This window comes from Musca vetustissima, unplaced genomic scaffold (genome assembly GCF_032173495.1).
Source record: "Musca vetustissima isolate MV318-11 ecotype Yass unplaced genomic scaffold, APGP_CSIRO_Mvet_v1 utg57338, whole genome shotgun sequence".
NCBI lineage: Eukaryota > Metazoa > Arthropoda > Insecta > Diptera > Muscidae > Musca > Musca vetustissima.
Window position 1 is genome coordinate 101,839 of NW_026877614.1, and position 17,932 is coordinate 119,770.

Consider the following 17,932-nt stretch of genomic DNA (forward strand, 5'->3'; position numbering starts at 1 on the left):
CGGTTCTCGTCGTCGATGTCTATTTTCCCGTTAGATGTTTTCCTTTCACAGAGATCGTTTAAACTAATTGGCAGCCGATTTTCCGTACAGTGAAAAGCCAGTGGTGGCGTGGAGATTCTGTTGGTGGCGTCGGAGGCTGACGGCATTAGCCATGTGAAAGAGGCCCGAGATGCGCATGTCGTGGCCGAAGATGATGATGACGATGTGGATGATGATGTTGATGATGCGGCTGATGAGCGTGAGCATGACGATGCCGCTGAGGATGTATGAGAATTTTTACTTGAGGCCGTAGACACCTCCGAGGAGACTGGCGATGGTGAGTGTGTTTGGCTGCGTTGCTTGTGGCGCATGTAATCCACAAGAGTGGGGGAGGTGGGGGGTGTTGTTGTTGTCGGATTATTTTTAAATACGTTAATGGAATGTTTGGCCGCCTGATCTTTACAGAAGCCAGAAGATGCTGGCTGCACTTCGTGTGAGGATGCTGCTGCTTCATGGGCTTCTGGATTTTTTATTGGCAAATTGAAATCGAAATCGGAATGCTGCAGGGATTTATGTTCCATTAACTCCTCATCCTCTTCGGAGAATTTTTCATAATTTTTACACAGGTTCTGGGATTTGCTACGCCTTAGCAGACCTCCACCAAAAGGCTCACAATAGCCCGAGTCCTCACTAAGGTTCTCCGCCGAAGATTTACCTTTTTTACTTTGCGAACGCTGGAATTTGGGGGAGAGAACCGATACTACCCTTGGGGAACAGGCATCGGAACCTTCATAGGAGGACGAGGATGAGCTTGAGGAGGATGACGAGGAACTCGACTCTGAATCTGATCTCAGTTCCGCCAATTTCAAGCCACCCACTCGGGGGAAATTTTCCGAAGTGGCATTCGAACCCCCACCACCAACCTCCACCATATCATCAAAATTCAGCTTATCCAAATCGTAATAGGTCTGATGTAGACGGCCATCCAGCGATTCATATTTTTTCAGCAACGAAGACTGTGAACCTCTCCTGCTATTATTTCCCGAACTATTTGCGGAATTTCGATTATTGCAATCCTCATTCGCCTCCTTGGACATATCAAAACTGAGCAGGGAGGGCGAAGAATTACCCAAACTATTCATGCTTGCATGCTGTTCCTGCAGCAGCAACTGGCGCTCCAAGGACTCGAATTGGATCAGCGATGAGGAGCGACTTAAGGAGTTATAGGACAAGGAGTCGGAATCGGAATAGAAATCATCAAAACCTCCATTTCCACCACCACCCCCACCAGAGGCTGTCGAAGTACGGCGATTACCCAAACTATTGCGCTGCGCCGAAATCTGTTGGGCGCCACTGCCCCAGGAATCGCGTGAAAAATTCTCATAATTCAAAAATCTTTCCAAACTGCTATTTTTATGTTCCGCATAGAGATTTGATGTTGCCGGTCTTCGCAAAATCACCTCATCCTCTGAAGTGGGATCATCACAGCGCCTTGCCCGCTTGGCCGGACACAAAATATCACGTTCACTATTAGAATCGTTATCTGGAAAATCGGAATCGGAAAATTTTGCGATTAAAAATCATTTTGAATTTTTGAAAATAATTTCAAAGCTACCCTACCTTTGGTTATTTCGACTCTAATTACAGAACCTGTATCCGATTCGGCTGAGCTATAAAAACTGCTACTGTGATTGCGTACACAATTCGACGCACTGCAAAGGCTTTCATCGCATTCCTCCTCCTGGTCGGCAGCAAAATCATCAACTTCTCCACCACCACCACCTCCACCATCAATTAGATGCGAGTCATATTGGTTCCAGGAGTTATAGGCATATTCCTCATCCTCAGAAGTTTCTTCCATAATGGGTTCCAACATTTGGCGGGAGGAGGATAGATATATGGCATCTGGAAAAAGTGGAGGAAAAAAAAGAAAATTAATAAAAAATATTTTTCAAGGGAGATTTAAAAAAATATATTTTTTGGAGACTTTGCATTTTTTGAAAAAAATTGGAGACTTAAATTTTTTAAAAATATTTTTGGAGACTTGGATGGTTTTAAAAATATATTTTGGAGACTTTGGATTTTTTTTTAAATATTTTTTGGAGACTTGAATTTTTTTTAAATATTTTTTGGAGACTTCAAAATAGGTGTGGATTGTTAAATACATTTTTGGAGACTTGAATTTTTTTAAAATATATTTTTTGGAGACTTGGATTTTTTTAAAAAAATATTTTTGAGGATTTTTTAGAAATATTTTTTGGAGACGTAGATTTTTTAAAAAAATTTTAAAAGGGTCCAAATTTTTTGAAAATATATTTTTTGGAGACTTGCATTTTTTTCAAATATTTTTTAAAGACATATAAATAGGCGTGCATTTTTAAAAAGTATTTTTTGGAGACTTGGATTTTTTGCAAACAGGCGTGGATTTTTTAAAATTAATTTTTGGAGGTGTCCACAAGGCAGGATTTTTTAAAATTAATTTTTGGAAGTCTCCACAAGGCGTGGATTTTTTAAAATTCATTTTTGGAGGTCTCCACAAGGCGTGCATTTTTTTAAAATTCATTTTTGGAGGTCTCCACAAGGCGTGGATTTTTTAAAATTCATTTTTGGAGGTCTCCACAAGGCGTGGATTTTTTAAAATTCATTTTTGGAGGTCTCCACAAGGCGTGGATTTTTTAAAATTCATTTTTGGAGGTCTCCACAAGGCGTGGATTTTTTAAAATTCATTTTTGGAGGTCTCCACAAGGCGTGAATTTTTTAAAATTCATTTTTGGAGACTTGAAATTTCTAAAAAAAATAGGAGATATGAAATTTCTAAAAAAAATTGGAGAATTGAAATTTCTAAAAAAAATTGTTGGAGACTTGAAAGTTCTAAAAAAAAAATTGGAGACTTAAAATTTCTAACAAAAAAATTTTTGGAGACTTCAAATTTCTAAAAAAAATTGGAGACTTGAAATTTCTAAAAAAAAAAATTTGGAGACTTGAACTTTCTAAAAAAAATTGGAGACTTAAAATTTCCAAAAAAAATTTTGGAGACTTGACATTTCTAAAAAAATCTTGGAGACTTGAAATTTCTAAAAAACAAATTTTATTGGAGACTTGAAATTTGTAAAAAAATGTTTTTGGAGGCTTGAAATTTCTAAAAATAAAAATTGGAGACTTTCAAACAGTCGTGTATTTTTTAATACGACTTTATTTAATTTTTTGGAGACTTTGATTTAAAAAAATATATTTTTTGGAGACTTGGTTTAAAAAAAATATTTTTTTGGAGACTTGGATTTTTTTAAAAAATTTTTTTGGAGACATTTTTGGATTTTTTAAAAATATTTTTTCATGGCCTTAACAAAGGCGTGGATTTAAAAAAAATTGGTTTTGCAGGTCCGGATTTTTTGGAGGTTTTCAGCTCTACCGACTAATTCCATTCTTGCCTTTTATTATCGAGCGTTTTTTACGCATTTCTTGGCTGTTTCCCCCTTCCTTCCTCCACCAAATTTTTTTCGTAAAATATTCCGGTATTCGTGTCGTAAACAACTTCGAACCGTCCTTAAGAATATTCGCTTCGAAACTAAGCAATAACTCTTGGTTGAATTGTTGGGGGCTGCCAGTTGTGGATGGATGGATGGCAGTGCCTTAAGGCCACCATCTTCATCATCCATATTACTCTTCTTCTTCCTCTTTTTTTGTACTTTCAACATGTTGATGGCTTCTTATCTATGAATGCCACAGAGAGAACCGCAACAGTTGATCTTTGATACCGAAATGAAAATGTTGCATGGGTGTTTTTCAATTTTTCACAGTATCTAAAATATGATTCATAATTATGATGGGTGATTATGAGGTTAAAAATATTGTGATCATGATGATGCATGCAGCAAATCATTCATGTATGTCGTTCATTGGGAGATATGGTTAGGAGAAAGGAAGCCTTGAAAATAGTCTCCAAAAATAATTTTTAAAAAATCCACGCCTTATGGAAGTCTCCAAAAATAATTTTTAAAAAATCCACGCCTTATGATGGTAGTCTCCAAAAATAATTTTTAAAAAATCCACGCCTTATGGAAGTCTCCACAAATATTTTTTTAAAAAAATCCACGCCATCTAAAAAAAGCGCCACGCCATTTAAAAAAATTCACGCCATATAAAAAAAGCGCCACGCCATTTAAAAAAATTCACGCCATATAAAAAAAGTCTCCAAAAATATTTTTTTAAAAAAATCCACGCCATATAAAAAAAGTCTCCAAAAATATTTTTTTAAAAAAATCCACGCCTAATGATGATAGTCTCAAAAAAAAATTTTAAAAAAATCCACGCCTAATGATGATAGTCTCAAAAAAAAATTTTAAAAAAATCCACGCCTAATGATGATAGTCTCAAAAAAAAATTTTAAAATTTATGATGGTAGTCTCCAAAAATAATTTTTAAAAAATCCACGCCTTATGATGGTAGTCTCCAAAAATAATTTTTAAAAAATCCACGCCTTATGATGGTAGTCTCCAAAAATAATTTTTAAAAAATCCACGCCTTATGATGGTAGTCTCCAAAAATAATTTTTAAAAAAATCCACGCCATATGATGGTAGTCTCCAAAAATAATTTTTAAAAAATCCACGCCTTCTGGAAGTCTCCAATAATAATTTTTAAAAAAATCCACGCCTTATGGAAGTTCCAAAAATAATTTTTTAAAAAATCCACACCTCCAAAAATTTTTCCATTTTCCCTCCAAACATTTTTTTAGAAGTTTCAAGTCTCCAAAGAATTTTTTTTAGAAATTTCAAGTCTCCAAAGAATTTTTTTAGAAATTTCAAGTCTCCAACATTTTTTTTAGAAATTTCAATTCCCCAATATTTTTTAGAAATTTCAAGTCTCCAACAATTTTTCTTTTAGACATTACATGTCTCCAATTTTTTTAGAAGTTTCGAGTCCCCAAAAATTTTTTTTTTAGAAATTTCAAGTCTCCAAATTTTTTTTATAAATTTCAAGTTTCCAAAAATTTTTTAAAAATCCACGCCAAACGATGGTAGTCTCCAAAAATAAGTTTTTAAAAATCCACGCCAAATGATGATAGTCTCCAAAAATAATTTTTAAAAAATCCACGCCTCCAAATTTTTTTTTTTTTGTTTTTTGGAAATTTCAAGTCCCCAATATATATATATATATATATTTTTAAATTTCAAGTCACCAAATTTCTTTTTAGAAATTTCAAGTCTCCAAATAATTTTTTTTTAGAAATTTCAAGTCTCTAATTTTTTTTAGAAGTTTTAAGTCTCCAAAATTTTTTTTTTGAAATATCAAGTCTCCAAATTTTTTTTTTTAGAAATGTCAAGTCTTCAAATTTTTTTTTAGAAATTTTAAGTCTTCAAATTTTTTTTTCAGAAATTTTAAGTCTCCAAAAAAATTTTTTTTAGAAATATTAAGTCTCCAAAAAAAATTTTTTTAGAAATGTCAAGTCTTCATTTTTTTTTAGAAATTTCAAGTCTCCAAAAAAATTTTTTTTAGAAATTTCAAGTCTCCGAAAAATTTTTTTTTAGAAATTTCAAGTCTCCGAAAAATTTTTTTTAGAAATTTCAAGTCTCAAAATTTTTTTTTAGAAGTTTCATGTCTCCAAAAAATTTTGTTTAGAAATATTAAGTCTCCAAAATTTATTTTTAGAAATTTTAAGTCTCCAAAAATTTTTAAAAAATTTACGCCTTATCCACGCCTTGCGTTGGCTATCCTTCCCCCCTTTGCCTTAATTTCTGCCTTAAATGGATTTCATTATTTTTCCCTTCAGCCCTCGGCAATGGCCATGCCATTGCAGTTGTTGTTGTTTTTGTCTTCTGATGGACCTCTATGCCGCCAATGCGGCCTTTTGATCATAAGCGATAATGATGATGATGGCGATCATGATCGTCATCTGAGACCCTCTACCTCCCTCCCTTTCCTTAGAATTTTGTTTTCAATTTTATTTTTGATGACGACAGGCCCCGCTGATGCAGCGGAGGCTGCATCGGCCGAAGTGGATGATGATGCCGGGTACAAATGATGATGCATTTGTTTAGTTGCCTCTTTCTGTTTTTCTATTTTTTTCTGCTGTCATTGCAATTAATTTATTAATAAAAAAATAAACAAAGGAAAAAAAACTTGCGAAGCGTGTGTGCCTCAAGTCAAGAATGTCAGGCAGAATGAGAGAGAAAAATAGCTGGCGCAAGGGCCAACCATCCTCCACCCATCAGCAACCTACTCCTCACCAGCAGAATTTGTTTTTCTAGAAAAAAATGTCCCCCTCCCCCCAAAGGGGGCGGAGTAAATTTTCTGAAAGGCAACTGCTCCTCTCAGAACCAGGAAAACAATTTCGGGACACATGAATCTTCGAAGAAGATAAATTTATAAATTGTGACAAGAGGTCGTATATGTGGGCATGGGTACGAATGTGCGTGTGTGTGTGTGTGACTGTGTGCCAGTGATGGAGTAGCCAACAATTACGAAAGAAGCCGTGACATTTCAGGTCCACAAAAAATACAGCAACAACAAAAATTGAAACTGATTCCGAATGAGTTTAAAAAAAATAAATTACGGTCAGATTAAGGAACCTATTTGGGAAGATAAATTTTTGAAATACAAAAATATAAACTTGGCATGTTTATGAGCAATAATTGAAAATATTTGGAAACTGATATTGGGAGGGGAGGAGGGTAATAAATTTGAAAAATTAATATAATATTTTTCAAAGGGTCATAAACCAGCGTGGATTTTTTAAAAATTATTTTTGGAGATTTTTTTAAAAAATATTTTTGGAGACTTTCATACGTGGATTTTTTAAAAATTATTTTTGGAGATTTTTTAAAAAATATTTTTGGAGACTTTCAAAAGGCGTGGATTTTTTAAAAATTATTTTTGGAGATTTTTTTAAAAATTATTTTTGGAGACCAGCATAAGGCGTGGATTTTTTTAAAAATTATTTTTGGAGACCAGCATAAGGCGTGGATTTTTTTAAAAATTATTTTTGGAGACCAGCATAAGGCGTGGATTTTTTTAAAAATTATTTTTGGAGATTTTTTTAAAAAATATTTTTGGAGACCAGCATAAGGCGTGGATTTTTAAAAAATTATTTTTGGAGACCAGCATAAGGCGTGGATTTTTTTAAAAATTATTTTTGGAGACTACCATCATAAGGCGTGGATTTTTTAAAAATTATTTTTTGAGACTACCATCATAAGGCGTGGATTTTTTAAAAATTATTTTGAAAAAATTCTCGCCTTCGAAAAAATATTTTTTAAGAAATCCACGCCTTTGAAAAAATATTTAAAAAAAATCCACGCCTTTGAAAAAATATTAAAAAAAAATCCACGCCTTTGAAAAAATATTTTTTAAAAAATCCACGCCTTTGAAAAAATATTAAAAAAAAATCCACGCCTTTGAAAAAATATTTTTTAAAAAATCCACGCCTTTGAAAAAATATTAAAAAAAAAAAATCCACGCCTTTGAAAAAATATTTAAAAAAAATCCACGCCTTTGAAAAAATATTTTTAAAAATCCACGCATTTGAAAAAATATTTTTAAAAAATCCTTTGAAAAAACTATTTTCAAAAAATCCACGCATTTGAAAAAATATTAAAAAATCCACGCCTTTGAAAAAAATATTTAAAAAAAATCCCCCACTTCGAAAAAATATTAAAAAATCCACGCCTTTGAAAAAATATTTATAAAAAATCCACGCCTTTGAAAAAATATTTATAAAAAATCCACGCCTTTGAAAAAATATGTATAAAAAATCCACGCCTTTGAAAAAATATTTTTAAAAAAATCCACGCCTTTGAAAAAATATTTATAAAAAATCCACGCCTTTGAAAAAATATTTATAAAAAATCCACGCCTTTGAAAAAATATTTATAAAAAATCCACGCCTTTGAAAAAAATATTTTTAAAAAAATCCACGCCTTTGAAAAAAATATTTTTAAAAAATCCACGCCTTTGAAAAAATATTTTTAAAAAATCCACGCCTTTGAAAAAATATTTTTAAAAAATCCACGCCTTTGAAAAAATATTTTTAAAAAATCCACGCCTTTGAAAAAAATATTTTTAAAAAATCCACGCCTTTGAAAAAAATATTTTTAAAAAATCCACGCCTTTGAAAAAAATATTTTTAAAAAATCCACGCCTTTGAAAAAAATATTTTTAAAAAATCCACGCCTTGGAAAAATATTTTTAAAAAATCCACGCCTTTGAAAAAAATATTTTTAAAAAATTCATGCCTTTGAAAAAAATCTTTTTAAAAAATCCACGCCTTTGAAAAAAATTTTTTTAAAAAATCCACGCCTTTGAAAAAAATATTTTTAAAAAATCCACGCCTTTGAAAAAAATATTTTTAAAAAATCCACGCCTTTGAAAAAAATATTTTTAAAAAAATCCACGCCTTTGAAAAAATATTTTTAAACAAAATCCACGCCTTCAAAAAAAAAATATTTAAAAAATCCACGCCTTTGAAAAAATATTTTTAAAAAAATCCACGCCTTTGAAAAAATATTTTTAAAAAAATCCACGCCTTTGAAAAAATATTTTTAAACAAAATCCACGCCTTCAAAAAAAAAATATTTAAAAAATCCACGCCTTTGAAAAAATATTCTTAAAAAATCCACGCCTTTGAAAAATATTTTTAAAAATCCACGCCTTTGTTACTGGTCCTTGAAAAAATATTTTAAAAAAATCCACGCCTGTCTGCAATGGCCCTTGAACAAATATTTAAAAATAATCCACGCCTGTCTGTATTGCCCTTGAAAAAATATTTTTAAAAAAATCACGCTTTTGAATTTTTTGTTTTAAATCCACGCCTTTGAAAAAAATAGTTTTAAAAAATCCACGCCTTTGAAAAAAATAGTTTTAAAAAATCCACGCCTTTGAAAAAAATATTTTTAAAAAAAATCCACGCCTTTGAAAAAATATTTTAAAAAAAAATCCACGCCTTTGAAAAAATATTTTTAAAAAAAATCCACGCCTTTGAAAAAATATTTTTAAAAAATCCACGCCTTCAAAAAAATATTTAAAAAAATCCACGCCTTCAAAAAAAAAATATTTAAAAAATCCACGCCTTTGAAAAAATATTTTTAAAAAAATCCACGCCTTTGAAAAAATATTTTTAAAAAAATCCACGCCTTTGAAAAAATATTTTTAAAAAAATCCACGCCTTTGAAAAAATATTTTAAAAAAATCCACGCCTTTGAAAAAATATTTTTAAAAAAATCCACGCCTTTGAAAAAATATTTTTAAAAAAAATCCACGCCTTTGAAAAAATATTTTTAAAAAAATCCACGCCTTTGAAAAAATATTTTAAAAAAATCCACGCCTTTGAAAAAATATTTTTAAAAAAATCCACGCCTTTGAAAAAATATTTTTAAAAAAAATCCACGCCTTTGAAAAAATATTTTTAAAAAAATCACGCTTTTGAATTTTTTGTTTTAAATCCACGCCTTTGAAAAAAATAGTTTTAAAAAATCCACGCCTTTGAAAAAAATATTTTTAAAAAAATACACGCCTTTGTTAAGGTCTTCAAAAAAAATATTTTTTTACCCCAATATTTATTTTTTTTTATTTTAATTTCCTTACCTTGTTGATCAAATACTGGTGTATTCCATTGGGGTGGTGTTGTCATAATACCGGCTAAATCCAAATGCTCCATGGTTAGGATTGGTTGATGTGTTCAATTCTTTACTTAAAATCTAGTTAAAATTCGGGAATTTAAATAATCCGCAAAATATTGATATCCGTAATCCGTTTAAATTTTAGACAGATCCGCATAACCTCGATACAATGGGAAACTTTTTTTTTTTGCAGCGTTATCTATCCCGACTGGTTGGTTAAATGCGAAAATTAAATGGGGTGCTACTAAGTTTTTTTTTTTGTTCTTCGTAGTTAGTTGCAATGAAGGTAAAGGTCTAACAATGAAGAGAGAGCGACTTTGTGAGAGAGAGAGAGAGTACGAAGAGACCTTATCTGGAATTTTTGTTTTATTTTCTGGCAATTACTGTTGTCGTTGGTCTGGCAAGAACTATTGAATTCCCACAGAGGTATTTATTTTATTTTTTTGTTTTTACGATTAATCCATATAATAATTAATATTTTTTATTGTTATTTATTTTCTTTCACTTTTTTATTTTTTTAGCACCCAGTGAAAGAAATTTTGTTGTTTTTGTATTTTTTTTTTTTGTGTTTCAGACAGTCGTTGTGTTATTTTGGCGTCAAAACTCCCACCAACTTTTGTTTGTCTCCATTCATGTGTATGAAGAAAATTTAAAAGAAGAATTAAATTTATTCGTTGGCAAAAATGATATCTGCAAATAAACAAAAGAAGAAGAACAAAAACAAAATTAGTGATAAGAATACAAGTTAAGGGAGAGAGCGAGATAGAGAGAGAGCATACGACGTAAAATAAAGGTGAATTATTTAATAATTAGTTCGAAAAATAAAAACAAGTTACTGATAAACTTTATTGCACACCATTTTCAAAAAAAGAAAAAAAATATTCGGTTACCCGACTAAAAATAATCGGTTACTTAGAATTTTTTTAGCTCAAAAATATCCTTAAACAAATTTTGAGTTATTAAATTCTCAATAAAAGTTGCCAAATATTCCAAAATTATGACAAAAATAACCGGTTACCCGATTCAAAATAACCGGTTACTTGAAAAATAACTTTTAATTTTTAATTTTAATTAAAAAATGATACCAGCGAATTCAATTTGTATTATATTTTTGATAGAAGTGCCCGAAATTTCAAATTTGTGAAAAATTATTCGGTTACTCGATTAAAATGAAACGGTTACTTGCAAAATAATCGACACTTTAATAGAAAAATACAGTATTATAACATAAATAATCGGTTACCATATTGAAAGTAACCGGTTACTTGAACAATTATTGATTTTTTAATCCGAAAATTGCTCTAACGTACATTATTTTGATTATAATAATAATAAAACGTTAAAATTAATTAAAGCATAATCGGTTACCCGAATAAAAATAACCGGTTACTTGAAAATTAATCAGTCGGTTGATTCCAAAATGTCACTGAAGGATTTGATTATTTATATATATATATTCAAATACTGATGATTATTTATATTTATTCAAATACTGATAAAACCTAAAAATAAATGAAAAAGTAATCGGTTACCCGAATAAAAATAACCGGTTACTTGAAAAATAATCGGTATTTTGATTTGAAAATTTCACTGAAGGATTTAGTTATTGTAATATTGTTAATAAAAGTGTCTAAAATTTCAAAATTGTGAAAATATATTCGGTTACTCGTTTAAAAATAACCGGTTACTTACAAACTAATTGATTTTTTAATAGGAAAATTACAATAATGTACTTTATATTTATTCAAATACTGAAAAAACATAAAAATTAATGAAAAAGTAATCGGTTACCCGTTTCAAAATAAGCGGTTACTTGAAGGACTTCACTGAAGGACTTAGTTATTGTAATATTGTCAATAAAAGTGTCTGAAATTTCAAAATTGTGAAAAAGTAATCGGTTACTCGTTTAACAAAAAACGGTTACTTGCAAATTGTGAGATTAAGATTGTTTTTGGTTTAACTGTCAATAAAAGTGTTTGAAATTTAAGTGGTTACCCGAATAAAAATAAACGGTTACATGAAAAATAATCAGTATTTTGATTCGAACTGAAGGATGATCACTGAAGGATTTAATTATTATAAAATTGTTAATAAAAGTGTCTGCAAATTGAAACTTGCGGAAAAGTAAGCGGTTACTCGCTTAAAATTAACCGGTTACTTGACAAACAATAGATTTTCTAGTTCAAAAAATGTACCTAACAATTTAATTTGCATTGCATTTTTAACAAAAGTGTACGAAATTTCCAACTTGTGAAAAATTAATCGGTTACTCAATTAATATGAAACGGTTACTTGAAAAATAATTGATTTTGGAAAACGAAAACTTCACAAAAGATATTACTTGTGATTATATTAACAATAAAAGTGTCCGACATTTTAAATTTTGGAAAATTAAATCGGTTACTCGACTAAAAATAAATGGTTACTTAAGAAATAATTGATTTTTTAATTCGAAAAATGTACAATAGATTGTATATGTTATTAAAATATCAATGTCTGAAATTTAAAATTTTGTGAAAAATTAATCGGTTACTTGACTAAAAATAAACGGTTACTTAATTAATTAACGAATTTTGAAGTCAAAAACATCATAAAAAGTATTTATTTATTATTAAATTGCCAATGAAATGTTCAAAATCTTACATTTTTACAAAAATTTAAATCGGTTACCCGAATTAAAATAATCGGTTACTTGAAAAATAATCGATTTTTCAATACGAAAATTCCCCAAAAGAGTCAAATTTTAAATAATATTAAAATAAAAGTGTTCTTAAATCAATTTTTTATGAAATTTAGGCGATTACTTGCATAATAATAACCGGTTACTTGAAAAATATTCGCTATTTGAATTTGAAAATGTTGCCAAAGAACTTAATTCCTATTCAATTGCCAATAAAAGTGTCCGAAATTTCAAATTTATGTAAATCTAATCGGTTACTCGAAAACAAATAACCGGTTACCCGAAAAATAATAAATTTTTTAAATCGAAAACTTTATTAATGACTTAATCTTTTACTACTTTGGCAATATAAGTCTACGAAATTGTATTTTGTATAAAAATTAAACGATTACTTGCATAATAATAACCGGTTACTTGAAATATATTATATAAAAAGAACCTAATTCCTATTCCAATGCCAATAAAAGTGTCCGAAATTTAGAATTTATGAAAAATTATTAGGTTACTCCAATAAAAATAACCGGTTACCCGAAAAATAATCGTTATTTTAATTCGAAAATTTCACCAAAGTATTTAATTCTTAACAATATAGCTATAAAAGTGTCCGAAATTTCAAATTTCTTAAAAAAAAATTAAACGGTTACTCGAGTAACAAGTAATCGGTTTTTATGACTTTTTTTAATTTTTGAAAAAAATATTTTTTTCTGTTGGAAATGGTTTAAACTCTACTCTCTTTTTAACTTTTTATTTTATATCTCGAGGTTTCAATGTCAGGAATTCACAAATTTTTTTGTGTGAGTAACTCAAGATAAGAACTTGTGCGCCATGGGTTTAAGGTGTCAACGACTGTGATAAAAAAGAACAAAGTTGGTGTGAAACACGTAAACATGACGTAGTTTGATGGATGGGGGAATCTGAGCAGCTGTTCGGATCCATACAGAAGTCGAGTCAAAAAATTGTCATGTTTGGAAAATTAAAAAATCCAAATTTCAAAAAATTAATATTTTTTTTGGATGAAAAAAATCCAAAAAAAATCAATTTTTTTTAATATTTTTTACAAAAAAAAAAACACAATTTTTTTTAATATTTTTATAATTAAAAAATTACATTATAAAAAATATGTATTCCAAAAATTTATTTTCATAAAATCTTGTATACAATCTGTTCGCTTATTTGTTTGTTGTCTATCTGCCAGCCTGTCTGTCTGTCCGAACATTGGCATGCCTGTCTGCTGTTCTGTTCATATCTGTGTTAAATCTCGACATTGTTTGGCATTGAAAATGAAAAATGATTTTCTTTAGTTTTTCGATTCGATTTCTCATGGATTTCTTGATTTTGGCAGACATATATTTTCAGCCAGCCATCTTGGTCATTGAGAAATCTGGACGGAAGGGAAAAATATATATTCGATATGAAACGGATAATAATGAAATTTATTTTGAAATTAAATAAACAAATTTCCATGAACCAAAAGAGAAATATTTAAGAGAGAAAAATAAATATTTTTTTTCTTTGGAAAAACGTGGGCATAATTTTTATTAAAATTAAAATTTTGATATTTTTATTGACGTATTATTCATGATCAATTTTTTTTATGAAATTTTCAAATAAAACTATGATTAACTTTCAAGTAACCGGTTACTTTTAGACGAGTAATTTCGGACACATTTATTGACAATATAATAACAACTGAGTTCTTTAGTGAAATTTTCGAATTAAAAAATCAATTATTTTTCAAGTAACCGGTTATATTTATTCGAGTAACCAATATATTTTTAAAGAATTTGAAATTTCGGACACATTTATTGGCAATTAAATTAAAAATACATTCTTTGGTGAAATTTTCGATTTGAAATTTCGAATATTTTTTAAGTAACCGTTAATTTTTTAACGAGTAACCGTTTATTTTTTCAAAATTTTGAAATTTCGGACACATTTATTGGTAACTAAATAACAAATATATTCTTTGGTGAAATTTTCGAATTCAAAAATCAATTATTTTTCAAGTAACCGTTTATTTTTATTTGGGTAACCGATTATTTTTCGAAAAATTTAAAATTTCGGACACTTTTATTGACAATTTAATACAAATTATAAGCTTTAGTGCAATTTCGAATTAAAAAATTACTTATTTCTCAAGTAACCGTTTATTTATATTCGGGTAACCGAATATTTTTTCAACATATTAAAAATTCGGAGACTCTTATGGAATATTTAATAACAGCTAAATTATTCAGTGACATTTATCCGATTATTTTTCAAGTAACCGTTTGGTTTCAATCGAGTAACCGATTAATTTTTTTGTAATTATGAAATTTTATACACTTTTATTGATAAATTAACAACAATAAAATTATTTTGTGAAATTTTCCAATTAAAAAGTCGACTATTTTCCAAGTAACCGGTTATATTTAATCGGGTAACCATTATATTTTCTTTATAAATTTTAAACTTCAGACATTTTTATTGACCACTTAATAACAATGAAACTCGTTTGTAAAACTTTCGATCGAAAAAATCTATTATTATTCAAGTAACCGGTTATTTTTATTCGGTTAACCGAATATTTTTCAGTAGTTTTGCATTTCGGATAATTTTGTTGTCATTTTAATAGAATTTATAACCTTTATTGACACGTTATAATTGAAAGACCGTTTATTTCTCGAGTAACCGGTTATTTTTATTCGAGTAACCTTTATTTTTGGCAAAAAATTTAAATTTCGGACACATTTTTTCACACTTTAATAACAAAGATACTATTTGGTGACATTTTTATATTAAAATACGAATAGATAGTCGGTTATTTTAATCGGGTAACCGTTTAATTTTTGATAAATTTAAAATTTCAGACGCTTTTATTTACAATTTAATAATAAGTAAATTCTTTGGTGAAAATTTCGAATTAAAAAATCAATTATTTTCCAAGTAACCATTTATTTTCAATCAAGTAACCGTTAATTTTTTCAACAATTTAAAAAGTTCCGACATATTTATTGTCTATTTAATAACAAAGACATTCTTCGGTGACATTTTCGAATTACAAAATTGAATATTTTCCAAGTAACCGTTTATTTTTAATCGAGTAACCGCGCTTATTTTTTTAGAAAAAATTAATATTTTAGACAAATTTATTGCAAATTTAATAACAATTAAATGCTTTGGTGAAATTTTAAAATTGAAAAATCGTTTATTTCTCAAGTAACCGGTTATTTTTAACACGTAACCGTTTGATTTCTTTATAAGTTTGATATTTCAGATAATTTTATTGTTCATTTAATACCAATTAAATTCGTTGGTGATATTTTCGAATTAAAAACGAATATTTTTCCAAGTAACCAGTTATTTTTAAACGGGTAATCGTTTGGATTTTTATAGGTTTGAAATATTTGAACTCTTTTATGAATAATTTGATAACAATTAAATGCCTTAGTGACACTCGTCATTTGAAAAAGTGATATGTTTTAAGTAACCGGTTATTTTTTTATGGGTACCCGATTAATTTTTTTTATAAATTTTAAATTTCTGACACATAAATTGATATATTAATAACAACTAAATTCATTGGTGGCATTTTTAAATTAAAAAGTCAATTATTTTCCAAGTAACCGGTTATTTTTATTCGAGTAACCGTTTAATTTTTTGGTAAAATTGAAAATTTCTAAAAATTTATTGCTTATTTAACAACAATTAAATGGTTTTGTGAAATTTTAAAATTGAAAAATCGTTTATTTCTCAAGTAACCGTTTATTTTTTATCGGGTAGCCGTCTGATTTTTTTATAAATTTGAAATTTCGGACAATTTTATTGTTCATTTAATATTTTCGTATGGTGATATTTCGTTGGTGACATTTTCGTATTAAAAACGAATATTTTTCCAAGTAACCGGTTATTTTTAAACGGGTAATCGTTTGGATTTTTATAGATTTGAAATTTTTGAACTCTTTTATGAATAATTTGATAACAATTAAATGCTTTAGTGACTGTCTCGATTTGAAAAACAGAATTTTTTTCTGTTACCTGTTACTTTTATACGGGTACCCGATTAATTTTTATATAAATTTGTTATTTCTGATCCAAATATTGATATATTAATAACAAATAAATTCATTGGCGACATTTATGAATTTAAAAGTAACCGGTTATTTTGAAATCGAGTAACCGTTTAATTTTTTGGTAAAATTTAAATTTTCTGCAAATTTGTTAAATATTTGACAACAATTAAATTTTTTTGTGACATTTTTGAATTTAAAAATCAATTATTTTTCAAGTAACCGTTTATATTTAATCGAGTAACCGAATAATTTATAAAAATTTTACAATATCGTACACTTTTATTGCCAATTTAATTACAATTAAATGCTTTGATGACATTTTCGGATTACAAAGTGGGATATTTTCCAAGTAACCGTTTATTTTTAATCGGGTAACCGTTTGATTTTTTTATAGATTTGAAATTTCTGACACATGCATTGACCATTTAATAACAACATAGACATTTTCAAATTAAAATACCGACTATTTTTCAAGTAACCGGTTATTTTTAATCGAGTAACCGCTTAATTGTTCAAGAATTTGAAATTTCGTAGACTGTTATTGATATTGTAGTAACAATTAAATTGTTTTGTGATATTTTCGAGTTTAAAAAACCGGATAATTTTTAAGTAACCGGTTATTTTGTAGCGAGTAACTGTTAATATTTTTTAAATTTTAACTTTCGCGGAATTTTATTGCCAATTTAATAACAATTAAATGTACTTGTGACATTTTCAAATTAATATACCGAATATTTTTCAAGTAACCGGTTATTTTATATCGAGTAACCGTTTAATTTTTCAAGACTTCGAAATTTCGTAGACGTTTATTGACATTGCAATAACAATGAAAATCTTTTGTGACATTTTGGATCTTAAAACCCGGTTATTTTTTCAAGTAACCGATTACTTTTAATCGAGTAACCGTTAATTTCTGTAAAAATTTCAACTTTCATAGACTTTTATTTCCAATTTAAGAACAATTAAATGTTCTTGTGATATTTTCGAATCGAATATTTTTCAAGTAACCGGTTATTTTGTATCGAGTAACCGTTTAATTTTTTCAAAAAATTGAAATTACGTAGACTTTTATTGACATTGTAATAACAATGAAATTCTTTTGTGACATTTTGGACTTAAAAACCGGTTATTTTTAAAGTAACCGATTATTTTTAATCGAGTAACCGTCAGGTTTTGTAAAAATTTCAACTTTCGCAGACTTTTATAGCCAATTTCATGACAATTAAATTCATTGCTGGTATTTTCGATATGAAAAACCGGCTATTTTTCAAGTAACCGGTTATTTTGAAACGAGTAACCGTTGAATTTTTTTAAAAAAAAGTAAGATTTGGGGGCCTTTTTGATGATTTTATAACAATTAAATTCTTTGCTGGTATTTTCGATTTGAAACCCCGGTTATTTTTCAAGTAACCGGTTATTTTTCAAGTAACCGGTTATTTTTTATCGAGTAACCGTTTCATTTTTTCATAAATTTGCAAATTTTGAACATTTATTTTATTTATTTATTTCCTTCCATTCATAGAAAATTTTAATTATTTTATTGCTTGTTGGCCCAACAAAAATTACAACAAATTTTGCAATAATTCAAATTCATTGAAAATTAAAACA

General features: G+C 28.4%; 1 protein-coding gene across 1 annotated transcript in view; it reads right to left on the minus strand.

Annotated features, from left to right (window-relative positions):
• The window catches only part of LOC133322270 (serine-rich adhesin for platelets-like), a 31,683-nt gene extending 22,053 nt beyond the window's left edge, over nt 1–9,630 (minus strand). Inside the window, exons 1-5 of the mRNA XM_061531281.1 lie at nt 9,558–9,630; nt 1,782–1,884; nt 1,600–1,664; nt 1,286–1,522; nt 89–1,243 (exon numbers count right to left, since the gene is read on the minus strand). Of these exons, the coding sequence (XP_061387265.1) occupies nt 89–1,243; nt 1,286–1,522; nt 1,600–1,664; nt 1,782–1,884; nt 9,558–9,630 (1,633 nt within the window). The remainder of the gene's footprint in view (nt 1–88; nt 1,244–1,285; nt 1,523–1,599; nt 1,665–1,781; nt 1,885–9,557) is intronic.
• Between the last annotated feature and the right edge of the window lie 8,302 nt (nt 9,631–17,932).